The 24,705-nt window shown below is 37.1% G+C and overlaps 2 protein-coding genes across 2 annotated transcripts; one reads left to right on the top strand and one right to left on the bottom strand.

Annotated features, from left to right (window-relative positions):
- Nucleotides 1-1,219: 1,219 nt before the first annotated feature.
- On the bottom strand, nt 1,220-5,614 carry LOC137950461 (protein OBERON 4-like). Its single transcript, XM_068796940.1, has 2 exons — nt 2,399-5,614; nt 1,220-2,101 (listed from the first exon to the last, which is right to left on the bottom strand). Exons 1-2 carry the CDS (start codon nt 5,334-5,336, stop codon nt 1,518-1,520), a joined length of 3,522 nt encoding a protein of 1,173 aa, XP_068653041.1. The 5' UTR covers nt 5,337-5,614; the 3' UTR covers nt 1,220-1,517.
- Nucleotides 5,615-7,271: 1,657 nt separating this feature from the next.
- On the top strand, nt 7,272-24,481 carry LOC137950042 (protein SEMI-ROLLED LEAF 2-like). Its single transcript, XM_068796391.1, has 20 exons — nt 7,272-7,494; nt 7,625-7,918; nt 8,752-8,826; nt 10,301-10,416; nt 10,999-11,113; nt 11,196-11,324; nt 11,510-11,557; nt 16,771-16,949; nt 17,037-17,233; nt 17,365-17,657; nt 17,955-18,104; nt 18,187-18,618; nt 18,729-18,878; nt 21,562-21,637; nt 22,151-22,278; nt 22,480-22,680; nt 22,773-22,910; nt 22,993-23,118; nt 23,499-23,723; nt 23,929-24,481. The coding sequence occupies exons 2-20, from the start codon at nt 7,784-7,786 to the stop codon at nt 24,091-24,093; spliced, it is 3,078 nt and encodes a 1,025-aa protein (XP_068652492.1). The 5' UTR covers nt 7,272-7,494; nt 7,625-7,783; the 3' UTR covers nt 24,094-24,481.
- Nucleotides 24,482-24,705: the final 224 nt, after the last annotated feature.

Consider the following 24,705-nt stretch of genomic DNA (forward strand, 5'->3'; position numbering starts at 1 on the left):
AAAAAATATTACAATTAAAGTATCTCAGTAAAAAATTTAAAGATAAGTTTTAGAATAATGAAATAACTGAACAAGAATAAAAACAAGCATAAAGAAAACACCATTTAAATGAGACTACAAAACCCCTCACCATGGCCCAATTGGAGCCCCGCCCCGAGGTCGATGTCCTAATTAGAGGTCATAAACGGATAGGTATTCATGACTTTCTCTGGCTCAGCAGGGATATGCAACTCCAGTAAAGCCAAAGTATGAACCTTATTGACTAGCACCAATTTATTCAACCAGTATTTTAACAGCCCGCTAATTGTAGAAGGAGATTCTGCTCTGATAATAGGATGAGTGAGTAAATCACTTGTAGTGCCATGGAAATTAAGGCACTTATTTTATGAGATCAAGAATCTAATACTTGGCACAAGACCCAAGGTCAGTAAATTCAGAAACTGATGATCTTGCAAAAGAGGAGGAATCGAGAGATCATTTGGCCTTTGGATTGAGCTATAGCTCCACCTAAGCTGTTGTACTACTAGTGCCAAGGTTGATTAATAAAAGTTATCACCATTTTCAAAAAATAAAAAATGTCGTTAAATGTGTAAATGGTAGTATGAATAAAGTACAATGTAAGTTCATATAATTTTGGTGTAGTAGAGGGTTCTCATGGAAATTCACAGCCAGTTCCACCCAAATTCAAACTGAAAAGAATAAAGTCACGGCCAGCTAGCAAAATTGAAATTAAAAAAATCCTCCGCCAAATATATTGAGATCAATGTCTCTCAAACATGGAATCTAACAATCTTGGCTTTACTGGGCAAGGTAGAAATTAGTACTTACCATGCATATGAATGTTTTCTTGATCATGGGTCAAAAAAGTTGGTGACTTTTGCCCATCAGATGCAAGAATAGGGACTTGCCAAAAAAGAATAAGCGACTGATTCAAGTGAAGGTTGTATAAGATAGAAGCATACCTTTTTTTCTTTTTTTTGGAGAAAGGTACAGTGGTAAATAGTATACCTGAGCTCCTGGTGAAAACAAAAGTAACCAAGCTTCAACAAATGATGCCACATTTCTGCAGAACTGCTAGATCTCAACCCCATCCTTTCATACCTTACAATGTTAGGAATTGATGTAGTAGTAAAATGGTACCTATGTTCCAACTGATGTGAAGACAGATACAAAGCAAAAATAAAAACAGAAGAGAAAATACTGGGAGAGACAGAGAGACTCCAGTTGGTCAATCTACATTTTCTTTGAATTTGCTTCTTCAAATGGAACCATGCATAGCACAAAAGATGGAGCATCACTGTACAGACTCCAGTTAGAGAAAAAGGAAGAGAAGGCAGAAAGGTAACAGCTAAGCTAATTGTACATCATATGAAGTTTAAAACTCTATGTTGCATGGAACATATGAATAGATAGTACAACCTACGTTCACGTATTCTAACCTGAGGCTTTCTCTCCTCTAGTGGTATAGTTACACTGTGATGAGTCCTCAAACCTTGCAAATATAAAAGTCATAGGCATCACATACTAAGGTTACGCTTTGTAGCTTCCATTTTCAATAATAGATCTTTAATATCTGCTTCCATCCTAACCTTCATATTGAAATACTCAAGATGTGCTCTCTCAAGAACCTGAAGTTCTTCAAATTTCTGCCGCCGTCTTTCCTCTGTCTCACCCAAACGTAACTTTGTGATCCGGCTTGCATACTCTTCCTCAATCTTTTCATTCTTGGCAGTTGCAATTCGTTTCAGGCCTTCGGCTTCTCTTCTTGCATCATCAGCTCTTGCCTGAAACATTTTGGCCTCTGCTTGTTTAATCCGTACAATGCTTTCCAGCTCATCCAGGATAGGCCTCTTTTCAACATTTACTTGCAATTCTGGAACCACGTCACTTCCTCTGGCTCCTGTCCTCTTCCAGTCCAGTATAGAGACAACCCCACCCACAGTTTCCAAGTGAGCAGGAGCTTTCTCTGTAGTTAAAGGTCTTAGCCAAGGTCGTTCCTGAGTTAGACCAGCAATTCCATTATTTCCTTCACTGGGATTATTTTGTGGTTGGGGCTCCTTTATTGAAAAAGATGGAGTCTTGTGATATTTGGAGTCCGTTACTGGATTTTAAGATAGAAAAGAATCTCATGTAAGTGAAATTACAAATAAGTGTAACTTGACTTCAAATCTAAAATTAAATACTATTGCCTCAAATATATACCACGCGAATTTTTTGAACAAGAAACTTAGAGAATAAACAGTAAGTTTAATTATGGTTACAGAACATAATGCATTTCTTTATAGCATAAAGATAATAACAAGGCCAGTGAAGTATATTTAATAATCTTGTGTCTTCCTATAAACGATTTGTTTTATTAATGACTGATTATTAGATAGAGAGAGAGTAGCCAACTTACCTGACAGGAATCCATTTATACAATTGAAGACTTCAGGAAGATTGGACTTGTTTTCTAATTTACTGAGCATCCGAACGGCCACTTCATGCAGTTGCTTTCCCCTTGCATCCTCACTGGCACAAAAGATTCTCCTGACATGTTCCAGTTCTTTGTAAAGTGTTTCAGCCTTCCACTCCTTTGCACAGGTCTTGAAAACTTCCTTTACAAAGCCAAACATCTCCGAAGGATGACCACAGGCAACACAAAAGAACTGCATCTCTGTTGTTCCATGTGAACCAGTTATACTCCTTCCATTTCTAATATGAGAACCACGTAATGCACAGTCAGTATGGCACCAATGCACGCAAACATCACAGCCTACCCAACTACATGTGTTAGAAGCCATATCAAACTTTGAACAAACAATGCACATGCATGCACTACAGAAGCCATTCTTCTGAGAGCAGACTTTGCAATCACATTCTTCCACAGGAAGGATACTGCGGCAAGCGAGATTTCTACATTTCAAATATAGAAAGATCTCCACTAAATCAGAAGAAGGAACACTAGAGGCCCGCCGAAGAAAATCACTGAGTCCAGTCCTAAGTGCAACCAAGATCTCTAACTGAATTCGATGGCAGCTAGTCAGAGTTTCTAGTGTAAGGTCAGACCTCCTCTGAAGCATTTCCTGCATAGCTCGAAGCTTAACTTCATTCTCTATCATCTCAAAGACGCTTTCCTTTAAATATACTACAGACTGGTCAGGCATTTCTTTAATTACTCTCATCACAGTTCGTATTGGGTCTGAGACTATCTTTCCAACATACCATTCTGCAATTCCTGGCCCAAATTGTTCTGTTTCCCCTTGGCTACACCTAAATAAAACACCACCACTATTTCTCTCTCTCAAGATCCGTTTACGATCCCCACTGTGTTCTGATCTACCATCATGAGAATCAATACTTTGAGAGGGAGACCTAACCTCTTCTTGCCTAAAATGCTCTGACATTTGTCTTTGAAGACTTGCTTGTCTGTCCAGGCTAGGGACTCCAGCAATTCCAGATTGACCATTCAAAATTCTAGGAGACACCAGAGATGAATTTAGAGCACCGTTTCCATTCTGAATTACTCTTTGGTAAAGAGACACCTCCTTGCGCTTAGCATCATTGGGATACTGTGCATGCCAACTCCCCTGGGAAACTTGCTCTATACCCTGAAATATGGGATGACTACCGACAGATTGCTCATAGTTTTCAAAAGAGTTTTGTGTGAGAGAGCAGCTAGGGTTGTGTATAAATGTCTGGGAACCTGAAAAGGAGATTGAGGCAGTAAACCCTTCAGAATTTTTACAAAACGTAGTTATAGGTAAAGTTTGGGCACTCCTTCCATGACTTGGTGACTTTGCACCTTGCTGGGAATCTTCATGGAAAGGAGGAGCTACTGACACATTTGGTAATCCAAGGGACAGCTCCAAGGGTTCCATTTTCAACTTCTCTTCGGTCTTCCTATTAACACCAGTACTGCTGACCTTTGTCTGTTTAGTTAAATTAGATGAAAAAAATAACTTGAAGCCACTAGTGCTTGGTCCTTCCATTGGATCCTCTCTCCCAGCCATCGTATCCCTTCCCAAGGACCCACTATCTTCTAGAGAGTTGCCTTCATGGGACAGCACAACAGCAAGACATTTGCCTTTGTCCTTCACATCGCCCATGTTCAACTTATCACCCATAATCCTTGAAGCTACTTCTAATGCATCACTTCCTTGAGAACATTCTCTATTCCTACTGGGTAAATAATTCTCCTCTGCGTGGACCTCAAGGTTGATACCTTTGTTCTTTTTTGATTCCTCCTCCAAAGGTAGGACATTCTCAACTCCTGCTGTCTCTGTTGTCTCCTCTTTTTCAGGGGAAGAAAGAGCCAAAGTTTCTTCCTCAAGTTTCTCTCCATTCACTTCATTTTCATCGGCTTTAACCTCCTGCTCTGCACCAATATCATTAATTGTTCCCTCCGAGTCATCCAAGGCCTTACTCCTTTCTTTCACTTCACCAGCAATAGTTTCTACAGTCTCATCATCCTGCTTAATATCGTAAATATCCAACTTATTGTCATTCTCAAAGTTCTCTTCACCTTGAGGATTTATTTCTGACCCAACCCGAGCTTCCTTCTGTATCTGCGAGATCTCGCAGGCCTCAGATTTGACAACAGTAGGCGGATCAGGTTCCGATTCAGGTCTAGATTCAGGCTCTGGATCTGGCTCCGGCTCTGGCTCCGGCTCCGGCTCCAGCTCCCCTTCTTCCATTTCGCTACTGTTACCGCTCTCTCCATGTGTTTCCTCGCTCTTCTTCGTGTCAACGCTCTTTGATCTCTCGCCACTAGAATCTTTAGACCATGGCGGTGATTTGACAGCCTCTATATGGCCCGGTGGAGATCTCACACTTCCCCTGTCCTCAGAACCCAAGCGATTCCCTTTATCCACACCAAATCTCATGTCTTCATCAGAGTCTTTATTGATGCTCAGTCTTCGCCAAGACAAGACGCTGTCTTCCCGCCTAGAGCGCTCCCTCTCCCACCTAAACCCTTTTGGAAAATCCCTCCTTGATGAGGAAAAGCTTTCCGACCGATGAATCCTCTCGGTTCCATAAACGTTACGAGGCGAAGAAGTTGAGAGCACTCGGTCGCCACAATCACGGAAGCGCTCAAAACCCTTTCTCCGGTCAAAACCATCTGAGTCGTGATCAAAACGCTTCCTAGATGTTCTAGAGACTTCTCGGTCCTCATCAAATGAACGAGCATAAGCTGAGGAAGAAGATGAACCTTTGCGAGCGTTTTCAGTCTTCAGATAAAACCTTCGATGAGATGACGAACGGTCGGACTCCTGATCTCTCCTTCCCCAGTCTTTACAAACACTCTTGTCGCCGATGGCGTCCAGATCTTCCCCGTACGATCTCGGCCGTTTCATTGGAGATAATTGGGGAGATAAAAGAGTAACCGGAAGTGAGGAAAATCCAATCACAACTAGTAACCCCACCTATTCCAAACCCTAAAAGTTCGAAATCCCCCAGCAGAAATTTCAGAGCGCACCGAACAAAAGAAGGGATGAGAATTCCAAGTACCTGCTTCGAAAAGATCATTCCAAACGCGAATAACCTAGAGTATAGCGCCGGACTAGGCCCTCCACACGTTCCCCGCGGGAATTTTCCGGCGCGAGGGAGGGAAATTCAAGGTTTTATTCAGGCTATAAAAATTCAGCCTTGAATGCGAGAGATCTTTGCGGTGTATTTATATACAGTCAACGCAGTTAAAGTAGAGAAACCAAATGACGCCGCGGTAAAGTGAACCTTTAAAAAGACTAGAAATCTGCGACCATAAGCCACCACGTGGCATAGCCAGCTTCACTAGAACCTCACATCTCGAGAGATGGGTCTACGAGAGAGTTTTTGTACATCCACCGTGGAATGGAAAGCTGCTCAAAGTTCCTCACCTCCTCATCATGAAGCGGAGCGGTCTACAGAAACTAGTAGTCCCACACTCCCACATGTCCCGGTTTGCATTACGACAGCCGAGATATTCGTGCCGTGCAAGTACACGCAATTACGACATTTTTGCGCCGGTGGCGTGTGCGCAAAGCGCACCGGTAATTGACCAAAGTTCGAGGTTGGAGACATTCTTACTTGTGGACTCCTTTGACGGTCTTTGGACGCTCTGATGATGTCCGAGTTGCTTTGTTGACTCACTTCTCCTCGAGCCTTACGTTCGGAAGAAATTCATTTTGGACAAAATACAATAACTAGTGCTTCATAGGAAAGAAAATGTGTTAATGAGTTTCATAGGAAGAGTTAAATGAAATTTTTTTTATCATTTAGAGGTTTATTTGAGTTAAGTATTTTAGAATTATAATAATTTTATAGAGGAGTATTTTAGACCTTGTTAGTATATTTTCCAGGAAACTTAAAAAGATACCAGGGACTATTAATGTCTTATGTTTCATGTAAATATTTTTTAGTTGAAAATTTTTATTAGAATAATTTTTCAGTTAAAATTTGATTGCTAAGATGGGGCGAAAAATCATATGAATTTTTTAAAATAAGTATTTGATAATTAATGCTATAATAATTTTAGCACAAGACAAAAATTCACGATAATTTTATATTTAATATTTTTATACTAAAAAATTATCAAATAAGTATCGTAATAGATAAAATTGATATTAAATTGAATTTATTTCCCTGGAAAACTGTATTAACATGTCAATTTTTTAAGAATTTTTCATATAATTTTTCTAGTAAATCACTAATAAAATTTTATCTTAAGGTTTTTTGGAAATGTGATAATAATAAAAATGTTTATAGTTTTTTTTTTTGGGATATAAAATTTCAACGGGGTCTTAGATTTTTATTAATAATTTTAGTAAAAAAATATATGAAATTAAGCGACTTCTAAGTCACAATTGTAAGTGGAGTAATCTTATGGGTGCTACTTCTATATAATTTATCCCTAAACTAAGCTGGCTGATAGCCCTTCACCGCCGATCAACGAGATCAAATCCGGCCATTCCGCGTCCAAGAGAAAACTTAAAAAAAAATTAAAGAACAGAATATTCGGAATACCCTCAGTCTTCGCTATATATTTCAGTAGTACCCCCTCCTTGCCGAGGTTAATTGCTTCCCAAATTGTATCCGTAATTCGTTAAACACGCATTAAGAAAATCATTTTATACTAATGAAGGAAAAACATTGAAAGCCCATTCAAGAGAAAATCGTTGCTGATTCGTTGAAAGAAGTTTGGAGGTAGGACAGAAATGCTTACTCGATCGTCCGGTCCATTTCCGCGAGAATGCCAAAAACAAAAAACGCTTGTAATTTTCAGCAGAATTGGGGGCGACATGACAAGTGTCTTAAATTATTCCGAAAATGGTGAATTTCTATTAGGTGGACAAACTTCTGTTCGATTAGCGGGCGAGCAATAAAAGCCAAAAATAAGCGTGAGAGGAGAACGAAGAGGGGAGGGGCATTTCTTCAGAATGTTTCGCGGAGGGAGATGTCGGAGATCCTGAGCTTTTCTGGCTGAACTTCAAGGGGTGCCCAGCCTCCGGTCTGCTTTCGTAACGTCGCATCGAGGTATTTCAGTATCATTTTCGTAATCGGTGTTGACGTTTTATATGCTTTTATCTGTTCAGTGATAGACGTTTGTGAAATGCGCTTTTTGGATTTGAGAATGTGGGTTTTTAATTTTTAGCTTTGATTGTAGGCTGGTTCCCGAGATCTGAGGGCCACTAATTGCAAAAGAGATCGGACCTTCTTCCTTCTTCCTTCTTCCTTCACTCTGTAATCGTTTGAATCGACTATTACTCGGTTTTTGCTTTGAAGAAAAGGAAGTTGGAATTTGATTTTTACAGATTGAGAGAAAATGGGGGTCATCTCAAGGAAGGTTTTGCCTATTTGCGGTAGTCTCTGCTTCTTCTGTCCTTCCATGCGAGCGAGATCAAGGCAACCCGTGAAGCGCTACAAGAAACTCCTAACGGATATTTTCCCCCGATCACAGGTTAAATTTTGTTCGTCAGATTGTTTTTCAATCTGTTTTCCTGGATTGGTTCACATTTAGACATTGTGAATGATTTGGTTGTCTATGATCTTAGTCATTTATGATCTGTATGCCTTTGGTTGAACGAATACAAATGAATGTCTTCGAAATTCATTTGTATTAGTCAATGATTAAGTGCAAGGAAATTGGGAGTACCATATCTAAGGGTTTTGCTATTTGGTGAAAGAATAAGTATTATTTAAATTTTCGTCAACATGCATGAAAAGTTTCATTTGAAAAATTGGAAATTGAATGTGATATTTCATCTTAATAATGTTTCATAGAACCAAAGAATCGTAGGGGAAACGTTTCTGTTTTGGACTGAATTCTGTAAATCCCATGTTTATTTGCTTTTTTTTTTTTTTTGGTTGTACCCTGCAATTTTATTGCTTCTATTAGTTCAAGCAAGGTTTCCGCACTATCTGCAGTCTTTTGTGAGATAACTAAGGCTTCCTTATGGCAAGTTTTATACTTACTGGAGTCTGGATGTATGTATGTTTCTCTTTTTCCAAACTCAAGTATACACGACTTTTTTTTTTTCTTCTGTCACATGTTTGGACGTATGCTTCATGGCTGAAAATGAAACTATGCAGTCTAGGTTATATTTCATATGTGTGCTTTTGAGGAAGTGATATTTTAAGTGAGACATAGCTAATACTCTATTCAGTAGTCAGTAGTCAGTAGTCAGTAGTCATGGTTCAACTTAAGTGGAGATGGGTTTTCTATTGAAACTGTGGTCATTTATTTGTTTTTTTTTGTCTCATGATTACAATTTTCTCATTTGACTTTGTTAGAGTGAACAACCAAATGATCGGAAGATTGCAAAACTTTGTGAATATGCTTCGAGAAACCCAATGCGTATTCCAAAGGTATGACCATTTCGTGATTTCCTTAATGTGAAAATGCTAAACTGTAGTTTCTATGTTTTTTTTTTTTTTTTTTTCTGTCTTCTCTTTGTTTGAATAGATCCTTCTATTTGGTGTAAGGTGACCATAAATTATGGCATTCTGGAATCTGAATTATTCAGCAGTCTTTTTGGCCTATTTTTATTGTGTTTTGGTTAAGGGTCAGCATAGAATCTTGTGATCTATTTATTTAATTTCCATTTTTAGTTGGAAAAAAACCTGCAGATTAAAATTTGGAAAGTCTTGTGGTTATTAGTTGGGAAAAAGGCATCATAAATTCAGCAAGTCATTTCGGCATGGATGTAGATGCAGCTTTAACATTGTATTAGAGTAGGGTGTTTGTTTTGTTGGTCCTAGTTCGTGCCCCATTTAAGTTTATGCCTTGTTTATGTTGTCCACATCTTAGGCTGTTGTTTGTTTTTCTAGGTTTGGACTTGAGAGGTAGCGTTAGTGGGAACAAGCCCATATTGTTAAATCCTTGAAAAATCATGTGGGTTATCGTTGAAAAAAGCCTTCCTAACTTCAGCTAGTCATTTTGGGATATACATGGACCTAACTTTAACATGGTATTTATTTATCAATGTTTTATGCTTCAATTTTGTTTGCCGTGTGAGAATGAAGGGGGAGTACTAGTAGGAACAATCTCAAACAGTTAAAGTCTGAAAGAATCTTGCGGTTATTAGTAGGGAAATAGACCTCCTAACTTATATTAGTCGCATTGAGATGGATCTAGAGTCAACTTTAATATGTTACCATAACGGGGTGTTTGTTTGTTGAGCCTACTTTGTGTCCTATTCATGTTGTCTGCATTTGGGATGTTGTTTGATTGTTTAGGTTTGAACATGAGAGGGTGTTAGTAGGAATAATCCTACATTGTTAAATTTTGGAAAAAATTATGCGGTTTAGTTGCAAAAATATTCCCTTACTTGGTTGGTCATTTTGAGGTGGAATTGAACCTAATTTTAACATGGAAGGAGCAAGACATCTATTATGTTGGTCTAGTTTGTGCCCCATTTATATCATTCATGTCTTAGTCCCATTGTTTGTTTAGGCTTGAAACTGAGGAGAACGTTAGTAAGAATAATCCTTCAAGGTTAACATTTAGAAAAATCTTATGATTATTATTTGAGAAAGTGCCTTCTGAATTAGGCCAGTTATCGTTTAAAAAAATAGCTATTTATTATGGGGTGTGGACCCAAGTTTTACACTATTTAGAGGACCAATAAAGAAGAATGAAAGTCAAAGAAAGCAATATAGGAGTCTCCAACTTGGAACAGATTTCTCGATATGAAACTTATCTCTTTCAATTTTCATAATTACAGACCAATATCCAGTTAATAAACGTATGTTTGCCAGAAATATTGTTATCTATAGAACTACATTTTGCTAAAATGTACAAGTTTGCTTCACTGATAGAGTTTCCTCTATGGATTAACAGATCACAAACTTGCTGGAGCAAAAATGTTACAAAGAACTAAGAAATGAGCGTTTCGGTTCTGCTATTATTGTCATATGTATTTACAGGAAGTTGTTATCTTCATGTCAGGAGCAAATGTGAGTTCTCTGACTGTTATTATGCCTTTCATCTGGCTGTATCCTATAACCTCTTGAGTAAGTTTTCAGTGAGCCTGGGTTGCTTGAAGGCATTTGCCTGAGAAGATACTATATTTGATTTTGGTTTATAGGTCCTTATCCCAAAAAGATTAGTTTTCACATTGTCAAGGCAAATTGATTGTTCTCTCATTTTTTTATTGCTGCATTATAATAATGGTCCTTATCTCTCATTATAAACTTCACAAGATTCTTCTTTTACAATTTTAAAAAAAAATCTTTTAACGTTGTTAGTTATATTTGTTTTCAACACACTGGAAATTTTGTTGCATTGTGATTCAGTATATGTAAACAAGAAAGACTTTTTTCTTTATCTGCCCTTGATTTTGTTTCTGGATTATATATTAAGGTGACTATTTTTAATCTATCCCAGTGAACTGTTGCTTTTGTATTTTTTGTTGAGGCACCCTTTTTTCTATTGTTGTTGACTGGATGGATTCATTTGTTTTATTTGAATTATGAGCTACATATCATGGAATAAAAAAGGAAAAAAGGATTTGGTGAATCTAACTGAATGCATTACAGGCCACTTTTTGCAAGTAGTTTAGTCAGCATCATATACACATTGTTGGATCAAACACGGCAAGATGAGATGCGTATGATAGGCTGCCAAGCTCTTTTTGACTTCGTAAATTGTCAGGTAGGTGCTAGATGAGATTTTGTTACTTTTCGGTGCAAGGAAAAACCCATCATAATTAATTTGAAATGCCTTGTGCTTGCAGGTCGATGGTACTTATATGTTCAACTTAGAAGGCTTGATCCCAAAACTATGTCAGTTAAGCCAGGAAATTGGAGAATATGAAAAGACTATCCATCTGAGGTCGTCTGCATTGCAGGCCCTTTCCTCAATGGTATGGCTTCTGTTATTCATTTAAATTTAGTTTTATTTATTTTTTCTTGATTGGTTGATACCTTATTATGTTTTCTTTTGTTATGAGTTCAGTGCTGTTCCTTTTTACCTTTTCCTTAGTGATCTATCATAAAGCCAATTATCCAAGTACATTGATGTTGGTTTTTTCCTTGCTCTTATGTGTAGGTTTGGTTCATGGGTGAATATTCTCATATTTCATCAGAATTTGATAACGTAAGCTTACTGTTCTGTAACTTGTGTCTCCTCTCCGGATGTCAATATATATCGTATTTCTCCTCTCTGGATGTCAATATATATTGTAGTTGCTGGTTTCCTACTGATTGGTATTTCTTTAAAATCATATTAGAGATTTATAAACTGAAACAGTTTTTTTTTTTTTTTTTTTTCACTTTCTGGTTTCTAAGTGATCTATCCAAATAGGATTCAGAGGCATCATAATTGCATGATTTAATTTTCTGTATGTGATTTAAAAACTGGTGATCTTGGAAAGGCAACATTTCATCATAACTAAGTAACCAATTTCAGTCTTTTCCACTTTTTACCCTTTTTTTGCTTTTCCTGAAATGGTGAACTTGTTGTATAAAGTATCAAAGCAATAATGACAAAGGGGGGGGGGGGAAGAATGTCTTCAAGCTTCAGTTTACAAGGGAAGAGAGCTTCCCAGTCTTTCCGCTTTTGGGATATAAAAGTTTCATAGTTTTTGATTAATATGAAGACGATTATATACACTGGGAAAGTATATGCAAATATATTACCTGCTTATATATATGCTTATGTGAATGTTATATAGACACGAGGAATTCACTGTACAACAAGTATAGGTAACTCCAAATCTCTAAGCACGGCAGAATCCGTAGTTTTTACTTTTTTCTCTGTATAAAGTTGACCTGATTCACTGGTGTCACCCTGATCTTCTCTTGATAAGCCAATTAGCTTAAGCATATTTTCCATGGGTGTTGTCATCTAAATAAGGTGAGGTCAGCCAGCATATCCATCAATGTTCAACATATTGTGTTGGGTGCCTAAATGTCAGAAATAATATTTTTATTCCTCAGTCTCAAAAGTAGAGTACATAATTATTAAAATGTTAACAAGGACTAGTAAAAATTTGTTTATAAAGATAAAAATGAATTTTGTCTTAGGAAATCCCTTATTTCAATGCTATGCGGAGTAATGAGTTTAGAGGATTTCTAGTTAACAAATGTTTATTCAACTGTTATAAATGCCTGCCAATCAATTCCACAAAGAATTGATCTTCATTAGGTTCAATTATTGGAAAATCCTATATTCCAGTATCAAGATAGAAAAAGAGTAATATTGAAGATTATGGTGAGAGAAAGTGAGGCAGAGAAGAAGGGGAAAGAGAAAGAGAGGAGTCTAAAACTGCTCTCCTTGGTGGTCATGCTCGACCTAATCTTCTTTTATTCACTCAAGTAAAAGAAAATTACAAATATGCCCCTATTCACTTGCACTTCACTTAATATCTACCAATATACATACTCAAATTACACCAAATTTGAATTAGAGGTAGATGTAAACATGTTCAATAATATAATGTCTTTGGAGATTATTGCTAATGTAAAATGACAAAACTTTGTATATATCCATAAGTACCAACTTGCCACAAAAAGATTTAAACTCGTGCTTACCCAATGATTTAGTAAACACATTTGCAAGTTGGTCACCAAACCTAACATAGAGAGTGATAAATTCCTTCTTCATTACTGCATTCGGAGGAAGTGATAATTCACTTCAATATGTTTAATTCTTTCATAGAATATCGGATTTCTTGCAATGAATATGGTTGCCTGGTTGTCACAGTACATAGTTATAGATTCCTCTCTCTATAGGTTAAATTATCTGACCACAAATCTTACCCACATCAATTCACTAACAGCATGAATCATTGCTCTATACTCAACTTCAGCTTTGGATCAGGCTATAACGTTTTGCTTCTTGCTCTTCCAGCTAACCAAATAATTTCCCAAGAACACACAATAGCTTGTGGTAGACTTTTTATCAAGTTTTGACCCTGCTTAGTCAGCATTTGAGAAGGCTTCTATTTTCACATGATCATGAGATTTAAAGAATAACTCCTTTCCAGATGACCCCTTCAAATATCTCAATATTCTTTGTGGAGTATCCATGTGAACCTTACGTGGGCAGTCCATAATCTGACTAACAACATTAACAGCAGAGATGTCTGGATGAGTGACTGTGGCCTTTATGAATTTACCAACTAATCGGCGATAAACTGTCTTTTCATTAAGTTAATCACTCTGTTCATTATGAAGATCATGCCCAACTTCCATAGGGGTCTCAAACCATATTCCTACAACATGTTTGTGACATACTTCCTCTATGTCAATACTAGTCCTGCCTTATTTCTAGCTACCTCAATGCCGAGAAAATATCTTTGGGGACCCAAGTCTATGGTTAGATGTTCTTTAATCTATTCAAACAGTACAAACTGAGGTGACATGGAAAAATATGGGACTAATGTACCCATTCCTTGAACTGATGAAATGGATCCATTAGCTAAAATGACATGCTTAATGGCAACAAAATTTTTTAACTTAGAAAATAGAGATGACATACCTGACATGTGGGTAGTAGCACTTGAGTTAAAAACCCAGGTGGGTGAAGGAAGCTGAACTATCCAAAGTGGCTATAAAGGTGGAAGACTAAGCCATAGATGCTGAGGTAGAACTAGCAGCCAATTGTGCTATACGCTGAACTAGCTATTGCATCTCATTAGCTGCTTTTGGACAAGGTTCACTGTGGGCCCAATAGATTGCCTCTACACTCCCATGGATAAGTGAATTTGCCCACGTTGGCTTGCCAAACTTGGCCCAACACTTGTCAGAAAAGTGGTTAGACCGTCCACAATGGATACATTTCCTTTTTGTCCTACAATCACCTTTGCCTCTAGTTCCTCCGTCTCTACCTCTAGATGATTTTGTGGAGCCTAGAGTATTGAATGCAGATACAGGAACACTAGTCATATCTTTACTTCCCTGGGATATAATAGCAGACTCTGTATGCAAGTCTTTGCTAAAGGCTGACAAAGATTGAACATCCTTTGAGGCTAATAGTTGTGCCCTAACAACATCAAATTATAACCCCAAGCCATCCAATTTTTTTGTAATATGTACCCTATACATGTTGTTTTCTAGACTCCCTTTCATTAGTAATAAGGGATGGAAAATGTTTATCTCCTGCTGTATACCAATCAACTCGTTGTAGTACTTTGTAACAGACCTTTGACCTCTCTTGAGGTTAAATAGTCTGCCATATTGCTCATACACTAGTGAAAAGTTGCTCTCCTGAGCATAAAATAGATTCTAAGGATACCCACATCTCCTTAGCAGTGTCACAATTCATTACCTGATTCTTTGTATTTCTTTTTGTTAATATATACATATTTTTTAAAAAAAAAAAACATTACCTGATTCCTCAACTTGTAATGAATGCTATTAATTAGCCGAGTTATCACCTGACTATCTTCAGCTTCCCAATCATCATTCAAAGGGTTAGGAGGGTCTTCATTAATGAATTTGGACTTCCTCTTATTCTTTAAGTATATCAGAATTGACTTTTACTAGCGAAGATAGTTCTAGCCATTTAGTCTTTCAGAAGTAATTAGGATTGTGTGATTTCCCTTAGAACTTCCAGATTCCTTTGAGAGAGTAATTATTTTACCAGAATCAGCCATAAGTATCACCCAACAGTCATAATCAAGCAAACAATGCTTCAATCATAAGATAGGTGTGCAAGGTAGGTGGCCACACTTATCAGAAATTAAGGTTTCTATGCACACTTTCATAAAAAACCAAATTCAATCCAATATCAACCAATATGTATGATTTCAACCAACTAATATTGATCAACCAACGATATGGTTGATGTCACCTACCATTTGATGATGCACCCAGAAAAACCCAGTATTGGGCTGTGGACCAGAAGAATGGGACTTTCCCAAGTCAAATAATCCCCCTAGGACTCTATCTCAGCACTAGATTGCACTTAAATGCAGTAGAAGCCAACAATCCTTGGGTTATGGCAGAAAAGAATGAGAAAAAGGCTCGTTTTTGTTAACCAGTTATGCACAAACTTAAAAAAAATCTCCTTTCTTGAATTCGTAGGCTTCAATGAAAAGAAAAGATGGAAGATGAAGGTTTGTATCCAAGATCTACTGCTTTGATACCATGAAGGAGTAATATTGGAGATGATAGAGAGAGAAAGTGAGGGAGAGAAGAAGGGGAAAAAGAAAGAGAGAAGAGAGTCTGAAATTTTTCTCCTTGGGGTTTGTGCTTTTGAACCCTATCTTCTTTTATTTACTCAAGGAAAAGACAATTATAAATATGCCCCTATTCACTTACACTTTACTTAAACCCTTATATCTCCCAATATACATACTCAAATTACACCAAATTTGAATTAGATGTAGATCTGAAGATGCTGAACAATATAATGTCTATACTGGAGATTACAACTAATGTAAATTGAGAAAATACCCTTCAGCTGATTTTATGACAAAAATAGTGCTTTTTTTTTTTTATAAAGTTTTTCATACTATATGCAATATACATTACCACGACATTGGAATCTTTGAAACTTAAGGAGTAAGATGGGCATGCAATCTACTGCAAGGTTGAAGAGTTTTGTTAGTTAATACTACCTTTAGAAATTTCTAATAGTTGCTTCCAAAAGTGATATCATGTCAAGAACCTTCTATTTTTTTATTTTTTTATTGAATGTGTGAATATTTATAAAAAGAGGAAGAAATACAACCTATGGAGGGGGGGCATCCTCCACAATGAGGCTTTGGAGGGTTGAACCCCGTTTAGCAGGGTAGTCTGCAAAGTGGTTGGCGGACCTGGGGGTGTGGGTCCATATACAATTCGATCCTTGAAGGGCCAGAGTTCCAACATGAACTACAGTCATAGTTTAGGTTTTGGATAGCTGAGAGGTGTTGGCTCCAAGGAGGTTGGGGTGCTGGATTTGAAAATATTTGTACTGACACTAGTTTCCAGTATCTTCTGATAATGCTTGGAGGCAGTGAAGTACTGGAAGATACTCCCTTCTAGGGAATGAGAGGACTCTCAAGTGAAGCTGCCTGAGGAAGAAATCTTTTTTTCATTGCAATTTTTTCCACCAACATCAAATGACATCAGCAATGGCCAGTTTCTACAAACAAATTTTGCTATGCTCTTGGTTTGTATATTGTTTTGTTGTTTAATAAGGAAAAATATTTTATCTTTCTTTGGTGTTACACTTTTGAGCTGTAGGCATTGTCTGACTCTCTCAGTGCTAACTACTTCTATATTTCTATGATCCTGGTCTCACTCTGTGAACCATTGTTTCTTTTACTACTACATATTGTCTGATAGTTCTTACATTTTTGTTTCCTGCTATTGTTACAGGTTGTATCTGTAGTCTTGGAAAACTATGCTGGTCCTAGAAAAAACTCAGATGAAAGACAGGGTGCCCCGAACCGGTGGGTCCAAGAAGTGCGGAAGGCTGAGGGCCATGCCCCTGCGTATGTTCCTACAACAGTTCCTTCTTGGAAAAGCATTGTGAAAGGCGAAGTAAACATCAACGTGTAAGACTACTACCTCTAAGACACTACAAATGAATGTGCTTTGGTGTGAATTGTGGTCTAAGCCTCTCTTTTGGCATTTGTCAACAGTGAAGATGCCTGTAATCCTCATTTTTGGGCAAAAATTTGTGTGCAAAACATGGCTAATCTGGCCAAGGAGGCTACTACTGTACGGCGGGTTTTGGAGTCCCTCTTTCGATTTTTTGATCATGAGAATCTGTGGTCAACTCAACATGGGCTTGCTCTTCCTGTCTTGCAAGATATGCAGTTGTTAATGGAGAAATCTGGTACGGTACCTTTTGGTTTCTCCCTAGTCTTTTTCCAAATTTCTACAATCAACAACTTTGAGATGATCTGAAGAATATTGTTTTAAAATCAGATTACTTGACCTTCTTTTGGTTTCTTTGAATTATGCCAGGGCAAAATACACACTTACTCTTATCCATCTTGATCAAGCACCTTGATCATAAGACTGTAGTCAAACAACCTGATATGCAGCTGAGCATTGTTGAAGTCACAACCATCCTTTCTCAACACTCAAAGATTCAGTCTTCCGTAGCAATAATTGGTGCAGTGACTGATCTCATGAGGCATTTAAGGAAAAGCATACATTTATCACTTGATGACGCCAATTTGGGAACTGATATTATAAAATGTAACATAAAATTTCGAACAGCAGTAGATGAGTGCCTTGTGCAAGTTGCAAATAAGGTAGAGCATTCTTCTTCTCTTATTTGCTATGAATTGTTGTGTAAATAATTTTGATGCTTTTTTTTTTTTTTTTTTGAACATTGAATTGAGAGATTTTATTATCGAGGAAAGGGAGTATAGTTTGGCTGCCTAACCAGTCTGGGTGGCTAGAGATTAAAAACGAAACAAACAATTGAAAGCTAAAATACCAATATTCACTAACCAATTGATTTTCTTTTAGCAGTATGTTATGAGATTCATTTCAAGAAAAATTACATCTGAAACAATGACTGGATAAAATTCAATTATCATGAACAGGTTGGGGATGCAGGTCTTGTTCTTGATGTGATGGCTGTTATGTTGGAGAACATTTCAACTTCTACCATCATGGCTCGAACAACTATTGCAACTGTTTACCGAACTGCACAAATAATTGCAGCAGTACCAAATTTGTCATACCATAACAAGGTAATTTGATTTGGTTCCTTTCATTCATTCTTTCACTTTCTTAAATTTGATTTGATTTGATAATCTATTTGACATCCTGTAGGCTTTTCCTGAGTCACTATTTCATCAGTTACTTCTGGCGATGATCTTCCCAGACAAGGAAACAAGGGTGGGGGCCCACCGGGTCTTCTCTGTTATCCTTGTGCCATCTTCTGTTTGTCCAATTACTAGCTCAGGTTCTCTGGATTCCCCAGGGAATAATCTTCGGAGGACTCTGTCAAGAACTGTATCTGTCTTTTCATCTTCTGCAGCTCTATTTGAGAAGCTGAGAAGAGAAAGAAGCTCCTTGAGAGAAAGTGTTTGTGAGGACAGCTTGGAAAAAGCCGTGATGAATGATGATATAGTATCAAAGGGCAATAATAGTTCCCCACTTATCAAACTGCAGTCCACAAAGAGCAGAGCTTTTAGCTTCAGAGGTGGTTCACTCCCTTCTGATACAGATGTTAAATCTTCTAACAATATGAGTAAGGATTTGGTAGGTACCTGCTTTACATTTCTACAGTTTTTGCCTAACTAAACAATCTGACATTTCTTACAGTTTTGCTACTAGTTGAGTCTGCTTTACTGTTTATCTTTCTGTGTCAGGACCCAACTACTCTTCGATTAAGCAGTCGTCAAATCACTCTGATGTTTTCATCCATATGGGCACAAGCCACATGCCCTGAAAATTCTCCTGATAACTTTGAAGCAATTGCTCACACATACAGCCTAGTTTTGCTATTCTCCCGAACAAAGGTGAGAGCATCTTGTGTTTTGTGCGTTACAAGTGCAGCGGCAATTGTGTATTTATGCAATTATTTTTCATTGACTCTCAATTGTTTCGCTTCCATGCCGCTTACAATAAGATGTGTTTGATGAACTTGAAGCATATGCAACCCCTGCATTGGATTACTAAATTAGCTTGTAAATTCAACTGTCTTGGCTCTGAAGGAGGATCTACACGATTTCCGTGGGATTGGTTTTCATTTTTTTAGCAATGCAGCCACATGTAAATTCAATTTTCTCATTCTCTGGGGGAGTGGGCCTTTGGTTCAATGGCCTCATAGGGGGGTTTCTAGTTCCCTAAAATTTAACTTGTGTTTGAAATATTACCTTGATTATGTTGTTGCAAGTACCTTCTGCATATACTATGTAATATGCACCGAGAGTCTTTCAGAATATTAATGTGTAAGGAATAGACCCATATAGATCCACAATGAGAAAGATTTGCATTTATTACTTGGGAAGAGACCTTTTAACTATGCTAGTCATTTTTGGGATAGACTTGAGCCCAATTTTAACAAGATATCAGAGTGGTAGACATGGGCTTCTACCCAATATTGTCCATGTGTAGGAGCCTTAAAGAAGGCCCACACATGAGGGAGAATACTAAAAATAGTACCACATAGATCCATTATAAGAAAGATCTTGTGCTCATTATTTCAGAAAAGACCTTCTAACTCAGCAAGTCATTTTGGGATAGACATGGACCCAACTTCAATAATATGTTTTTATGTAATATATATCAAATAAGATGTGATAAATATAGCATGAATTGTGCAGTACTTGTCTCATCATCATCATCATCATCATCAAAAGCTTCTATCTTCACTTCATTTGATTGCTCCATCTTTGGATTAACCTTCTACAAATCTATCCTTGCCTCTTCTATTCTTGTCATGTTTAGGCTTCCTCTTCTCCTTGATAATCAGTCTACTTTCTTTTTCAAAATGCCTCTCACTGTTGTACTATTCAGCCTTTTCTTATTATTCCCTCTGATCATTTGCTTGTTTCTGCTTCTCCTTGCTTATATTTGCACTTCTATTTTGTTTTTATAGTCATTTGCAGTAATTTCATTTAAATATTCTCATTTCTGCCAGCGCTATATTCTGTAGGTTGTGTTTTATCATAGCCCAACAGTATGCTCCATTTAATGTGGATAGTCTGAGAACTATTTCAAGAATTTTGCTTTCCCTCTTGTTGCATGTGCATACCGTAGCCCTTCAGATGCTAACCTTTGGTTTATTCATGCATATTTATGAAAGTGCCTGTGACATTAACCTCCACTTCATCCACTCTTCAGTATAGTTTCATCCTTCTCAAACTCTTCTCTTACTACTGATTCACATTTACTGTATATTCACTCTGAGCTAGCAGTGATTTCTGCTGTCTGAGATTGGGTAATTTTGAAATCAGTAGATTCTCAGGCCTGGTTCATGTTTCTAGTTGCTGATTCATGCTATCTCTAGATTCAATGATTATTAATATGTCATTCATAAACAAGTGAATTTTCTTTCAATTATTATACAAGTTGTAATCTTAAAGTAGAAACTCACATTACCTTTTTTAAGTTTTATTTTATGTAATGTGGAGATGAGCATGGCCCAGAAAAATGAGTTAGAAGAAGAGGAGATGAAGACAGCACGAGCTTTAGGTTTCCATGCAGAGAATGAGTCGCTTCTCTTGCGTCCTTCTCTTATGTTCAATAGTAAACAAAAATTACATCAGTGAACTTGTAAAAGTAGGGGAATTACATAAAATAAAACTTAAAAATAATGTGAGCTCCTGCCTTAAGAGTGCAACTTACATTATATTTGAAAGAAAATAATTCACCATAGTCTATTACTGTCTACAATCAGCACAGTAATCTGGAGATAAGCATGGCCCAGAAAAATGAGTTCGACTTGGGTCCAGATTTAGATTTGGATGATCTCTTGCTTGTCAGGTTTAGACCCAGACACTCAGGATTTCTGGATTGATTTCATCTGTTTTGTCCCTATGTGAGAGGCTAAGAGAAGAAAAACTTGAAAAGATTCCACATATAAGAGAGGAAAAAAAGGTGATACATGTGTGTTTTGTAACCCTCTAATTACATCAGTCTTGTGGTTTTGGATATCTAGGGTTATTGTTATTATATGAGTCCCTCTTCCTTTTTGTCAGATGGAAATCCTAGTTGTCGCCTTTAATGACCATAAGCCCTGCACTTTTGGCACCTGTACTGAAACTTGATGGATAGACTCAATCATATCAGAGGGTCCAGCGTGGTTGCACAATGAAATAAACGTAGTCAATAGCTAATTTTTAATTTTCAATTTAAGTGTCTCAATTATGCAATGAATTGATGAGATGGCTACATTTGTTTGCTGGGATTTTTTTTGTGTTTAAGGTATTCTAGAGAAATATTGAAAAAAAAGTATTCTAGAGATAGTCTCATATATCACAGGCTATTAGGCTGTAACTGAATTTGAGTACATTGTGTACCAAGCCTTTGCATTAGATGTCATATTTTATCTTTGTAATCTGTCCGTATGTGTAAATGCCATTGACCTAATGACAAATTTTTCTTTTTCTTTAATTTTATTTTTAAAGTCTGTTTATGTTTATGGGAATTCATGTCATATTTTTCTTAAGTATCTCTTGGTCTTACTACATCATGCAGGTTTCCAGTCATGAGGCTTTAGTTCGAAGTTTTCAGCTTGCATTTTCACTTCGAAGCATTGCCCTTAAAGATGAGGGTAAGCTTCTACAGTTTCCTTCTCATCTGGTAGATTAACTTGCATTTTCACCTGGGAACTTAATCAAATATTTCTTAATTGTAAGATTTTCCATTTTTTATTCACTTACGTTCTTACTACATTATTATAAGAAATAAGCAGGAAAAGCTAGTGAGGTGTCAGGTTGAATGTCTATCTCTTTAGTATGAGATTTCCTGTCTTGCAGTTCTGGCAATGTTTGTAGCCTAAAACGTCTTGCACTGAAATCAGTTAAAGCTGCAATAAGATGTTGAATCTTTTCTGCTGCTAACTTTATTTCAAGGTTTTGCTTTTAATATCATTTTCAAATAACATGTTTAATAGTCATAAACAAGCTATCTCACGGGTTTTGGTTATGATTCAAAGGAAATATCTTTAATTATTGTCCACATTATGCATTTGTCTTGCCCTTGCAGAAACCCAAGCATATTTCTCCTCTCATTTGTCCTGATTACCTAATTGCAATGAATAATGCCTGTTTCATTGTTTTTGCAGCTTGCTTGCAGCCATCTCGTCGCCGTTCCCTCTTTACTCTAGCAACATCTATGATTGTGTTTTCAGCGAAGGCTTATAATATTCTATCCCTTATCCCTTGTGTTAAGGCATCATTGACAGATACAGTGGTATCAATAACATGCATTAATAAGTTGCAATACTAGACCATGCACTTGTTTGTTTATATATGATGAATCACATCATTCAAAATAAAAAAGAAAAAGAAAAAGAAGAATAAAAATATGTGATGAACCTGGTTCGGTAAAATAATTGAATGTTCATTTACTTAACCTTTCTATGTTGATTGTAATTTGTTATGCTTGTCTCAGGTTGATCCATTTCTTCATTTGGTTGAAGATTGCAAACTACAGGCTATGAATATTGATGCTGACCATCGGCTGAAAGTTTATGGATCAAAAGAAGATGAAAGTGCTGCTTCAATGTCTCTTTCTGCCATGACTATCACCCACAGTCAATCAGTAGAATCCCTGGCTTCTACAATTGTTAAGAGCTTGGGAAACTTATCAGATGTAAGTTCAAATGGACTCCTGAGCATCTCAGAAACTTTATTTAAACACTATTTCTTCAAAATAGTAATATTTTAAATTTGCTTCTTCTGCAGGCAGAGGCAACTACTATAAGGCAACAACTCACTAGCGAATTTTTGCCTGATGATGTTTGTCCTTTAGGGGCTCAGTTGTTAGAGACACATGGGCAAATCTCACAAATTGGTTCTAAAGACCACAAATCATTTGATGAGGTAATTTTTATTGTAGACATCGTGTTTGAACTTATCAATTAAGCATGTTTTTTGGCTGACCGTATCCATTATGTATCTGCAGGCTTTGCCAGCTCTGTTAATAGAAGATGATGGTTTCTCTGACCCATTTGGAAGCCAGACCGATTCTCAATCTGAGTTCGATGTGAACACTAAAAATCTTTTGAGTGTCAATCAACTTCTGGAATCTGTATGCTTCTCCATTTCCCTCTTTTTTTTTTTTTTTTAATGTCTATTGGAATTTCATTGAGAAGGAAGGAGAGACATGATTCAGGTTCCCAGAAAAGAAAAGAAACTGAAGAGCAGAAAAAATTTACTCCATTTTCCTAATGTTCTCTTCTTTTTGGAGTAAATTGCAACAAAATGGAAGAGTTACTCTCGATCTTTAACAGAAGGGAGATGAAACCTCTGTTTCTTGCAGGAAAACATTGCACACTTTAGATAGATTGTGTTTCTTAATTTCTAGGAGTAAGAAATTAAACTGCTAACCTCCAAATGAAGAGGTTATCTCTTATAATGTTTAAAAACTAAATTGAGTGCTTTAAAACTGATGTGCTGAGATCTGTGTAGGTTCTGGAGACAGCTCGACATGTTGGGAGATTTTCAGTGTCAACTGCACCTGATGTACCTTATAAAGAAATGGCTAGTCACTGTGAGGCCCTACTTGCTGGAAAACAACAGAAAATGTCTGTCTTCATGAGTCAACAACAGAAACAGGAAACTTTTCTGATTGACTTTGGACCAGATCCAGTGAAGCAGCCTTCATATTCACTCATGGACCAAGGCTTTCAACCGGTAAGGGGAATAATTCTTCCATTATATGCTCATGAATGGATATTCATTATAACTGGAAATACTTGGAGATATCGAAAAATATTAATGATTTAATAATTTATTAATGCATAGTTAGTGAATTTGCTGGCTTTTATTTTTATCTTTTAAAAAAAAATAGATACCGCTGTCTGAACTTCCATGAAAATTTGTTAATTTGAAACTACAGGTAGGCAATCCTTTTGTCGACCAGAATTTCATCCCTGCTCCACTCAAATGCTCCAATGGACTTGCCTTGCCATTTTGTGCAACTGAGTTCCATCATCAGCCACAGATGTATAGGCTACCTGCATCTAGTCCATTTGACAACTTCTTAAAAGCTGCTGGTTGTTAAATGCTCCGGAATTAGATAATTCAAGACCTAATTGGTGTGTATTCATATTTGGAGTTTGTTGTTTGAGCCTAGAACTTCAAAGGTTTGGACGCGCTGCATGTGGGCACCTGCCATCATTTTGTTAAGAAACAAAAGCTCGGATTGCTTTAGAGACGGGGATGCTGACGAAGATCAGGAACAAGTTAGTGTAAATCACTGTATATGACCCAACCATCCTTTCGATTGTATTTGTATTGGGCCTTGAATTTCCATTGATGTGTGAGAAGTTGTTGCAACCCTCAAACCTCCCACCCTACCCCCAATGAAGAGTGAATATGACTAACATACACAGGTATCAACGATTTGTTTTATTTATTTGTATAAATTTATTATTTGATTAATTTTTTTATCACCTTTATAATGGAGGCGTTTGTAAACGTGAAGAAAATTTCATATTATCAAAATATCGAAGAAATGAAACGAGATACTTGAGTTGAGATTGTTAATGTCTTACTAGTTGCTGGCTATATCTCTTATGTACTGGCTACAATTGTGTCCAGAGATCATAGATTTGTCAGCAGATGTGCCAATGCTTGCCCCACCTGCTCATTCGGTGGAAGTAGCTACTACGTC

Source organism: Aristolochia californica, unplaced genomic scaffold (genome assembly GCF_029961685.1).
Source record: "Aristolochia californica isolate CCGP_79_NKW_82.1479 unplaced genomic scaffold, dmAriCali1.0.hap1 SCAF_14, whole genome shotgun sequence".
NCBI classification, from domain to species: Eukaryota; Viridiplantae; Streptophyta; class Magnoliopsida; order Piperales; family Aristolochiaceae; genus Aristolochia; species Aristolochia californica.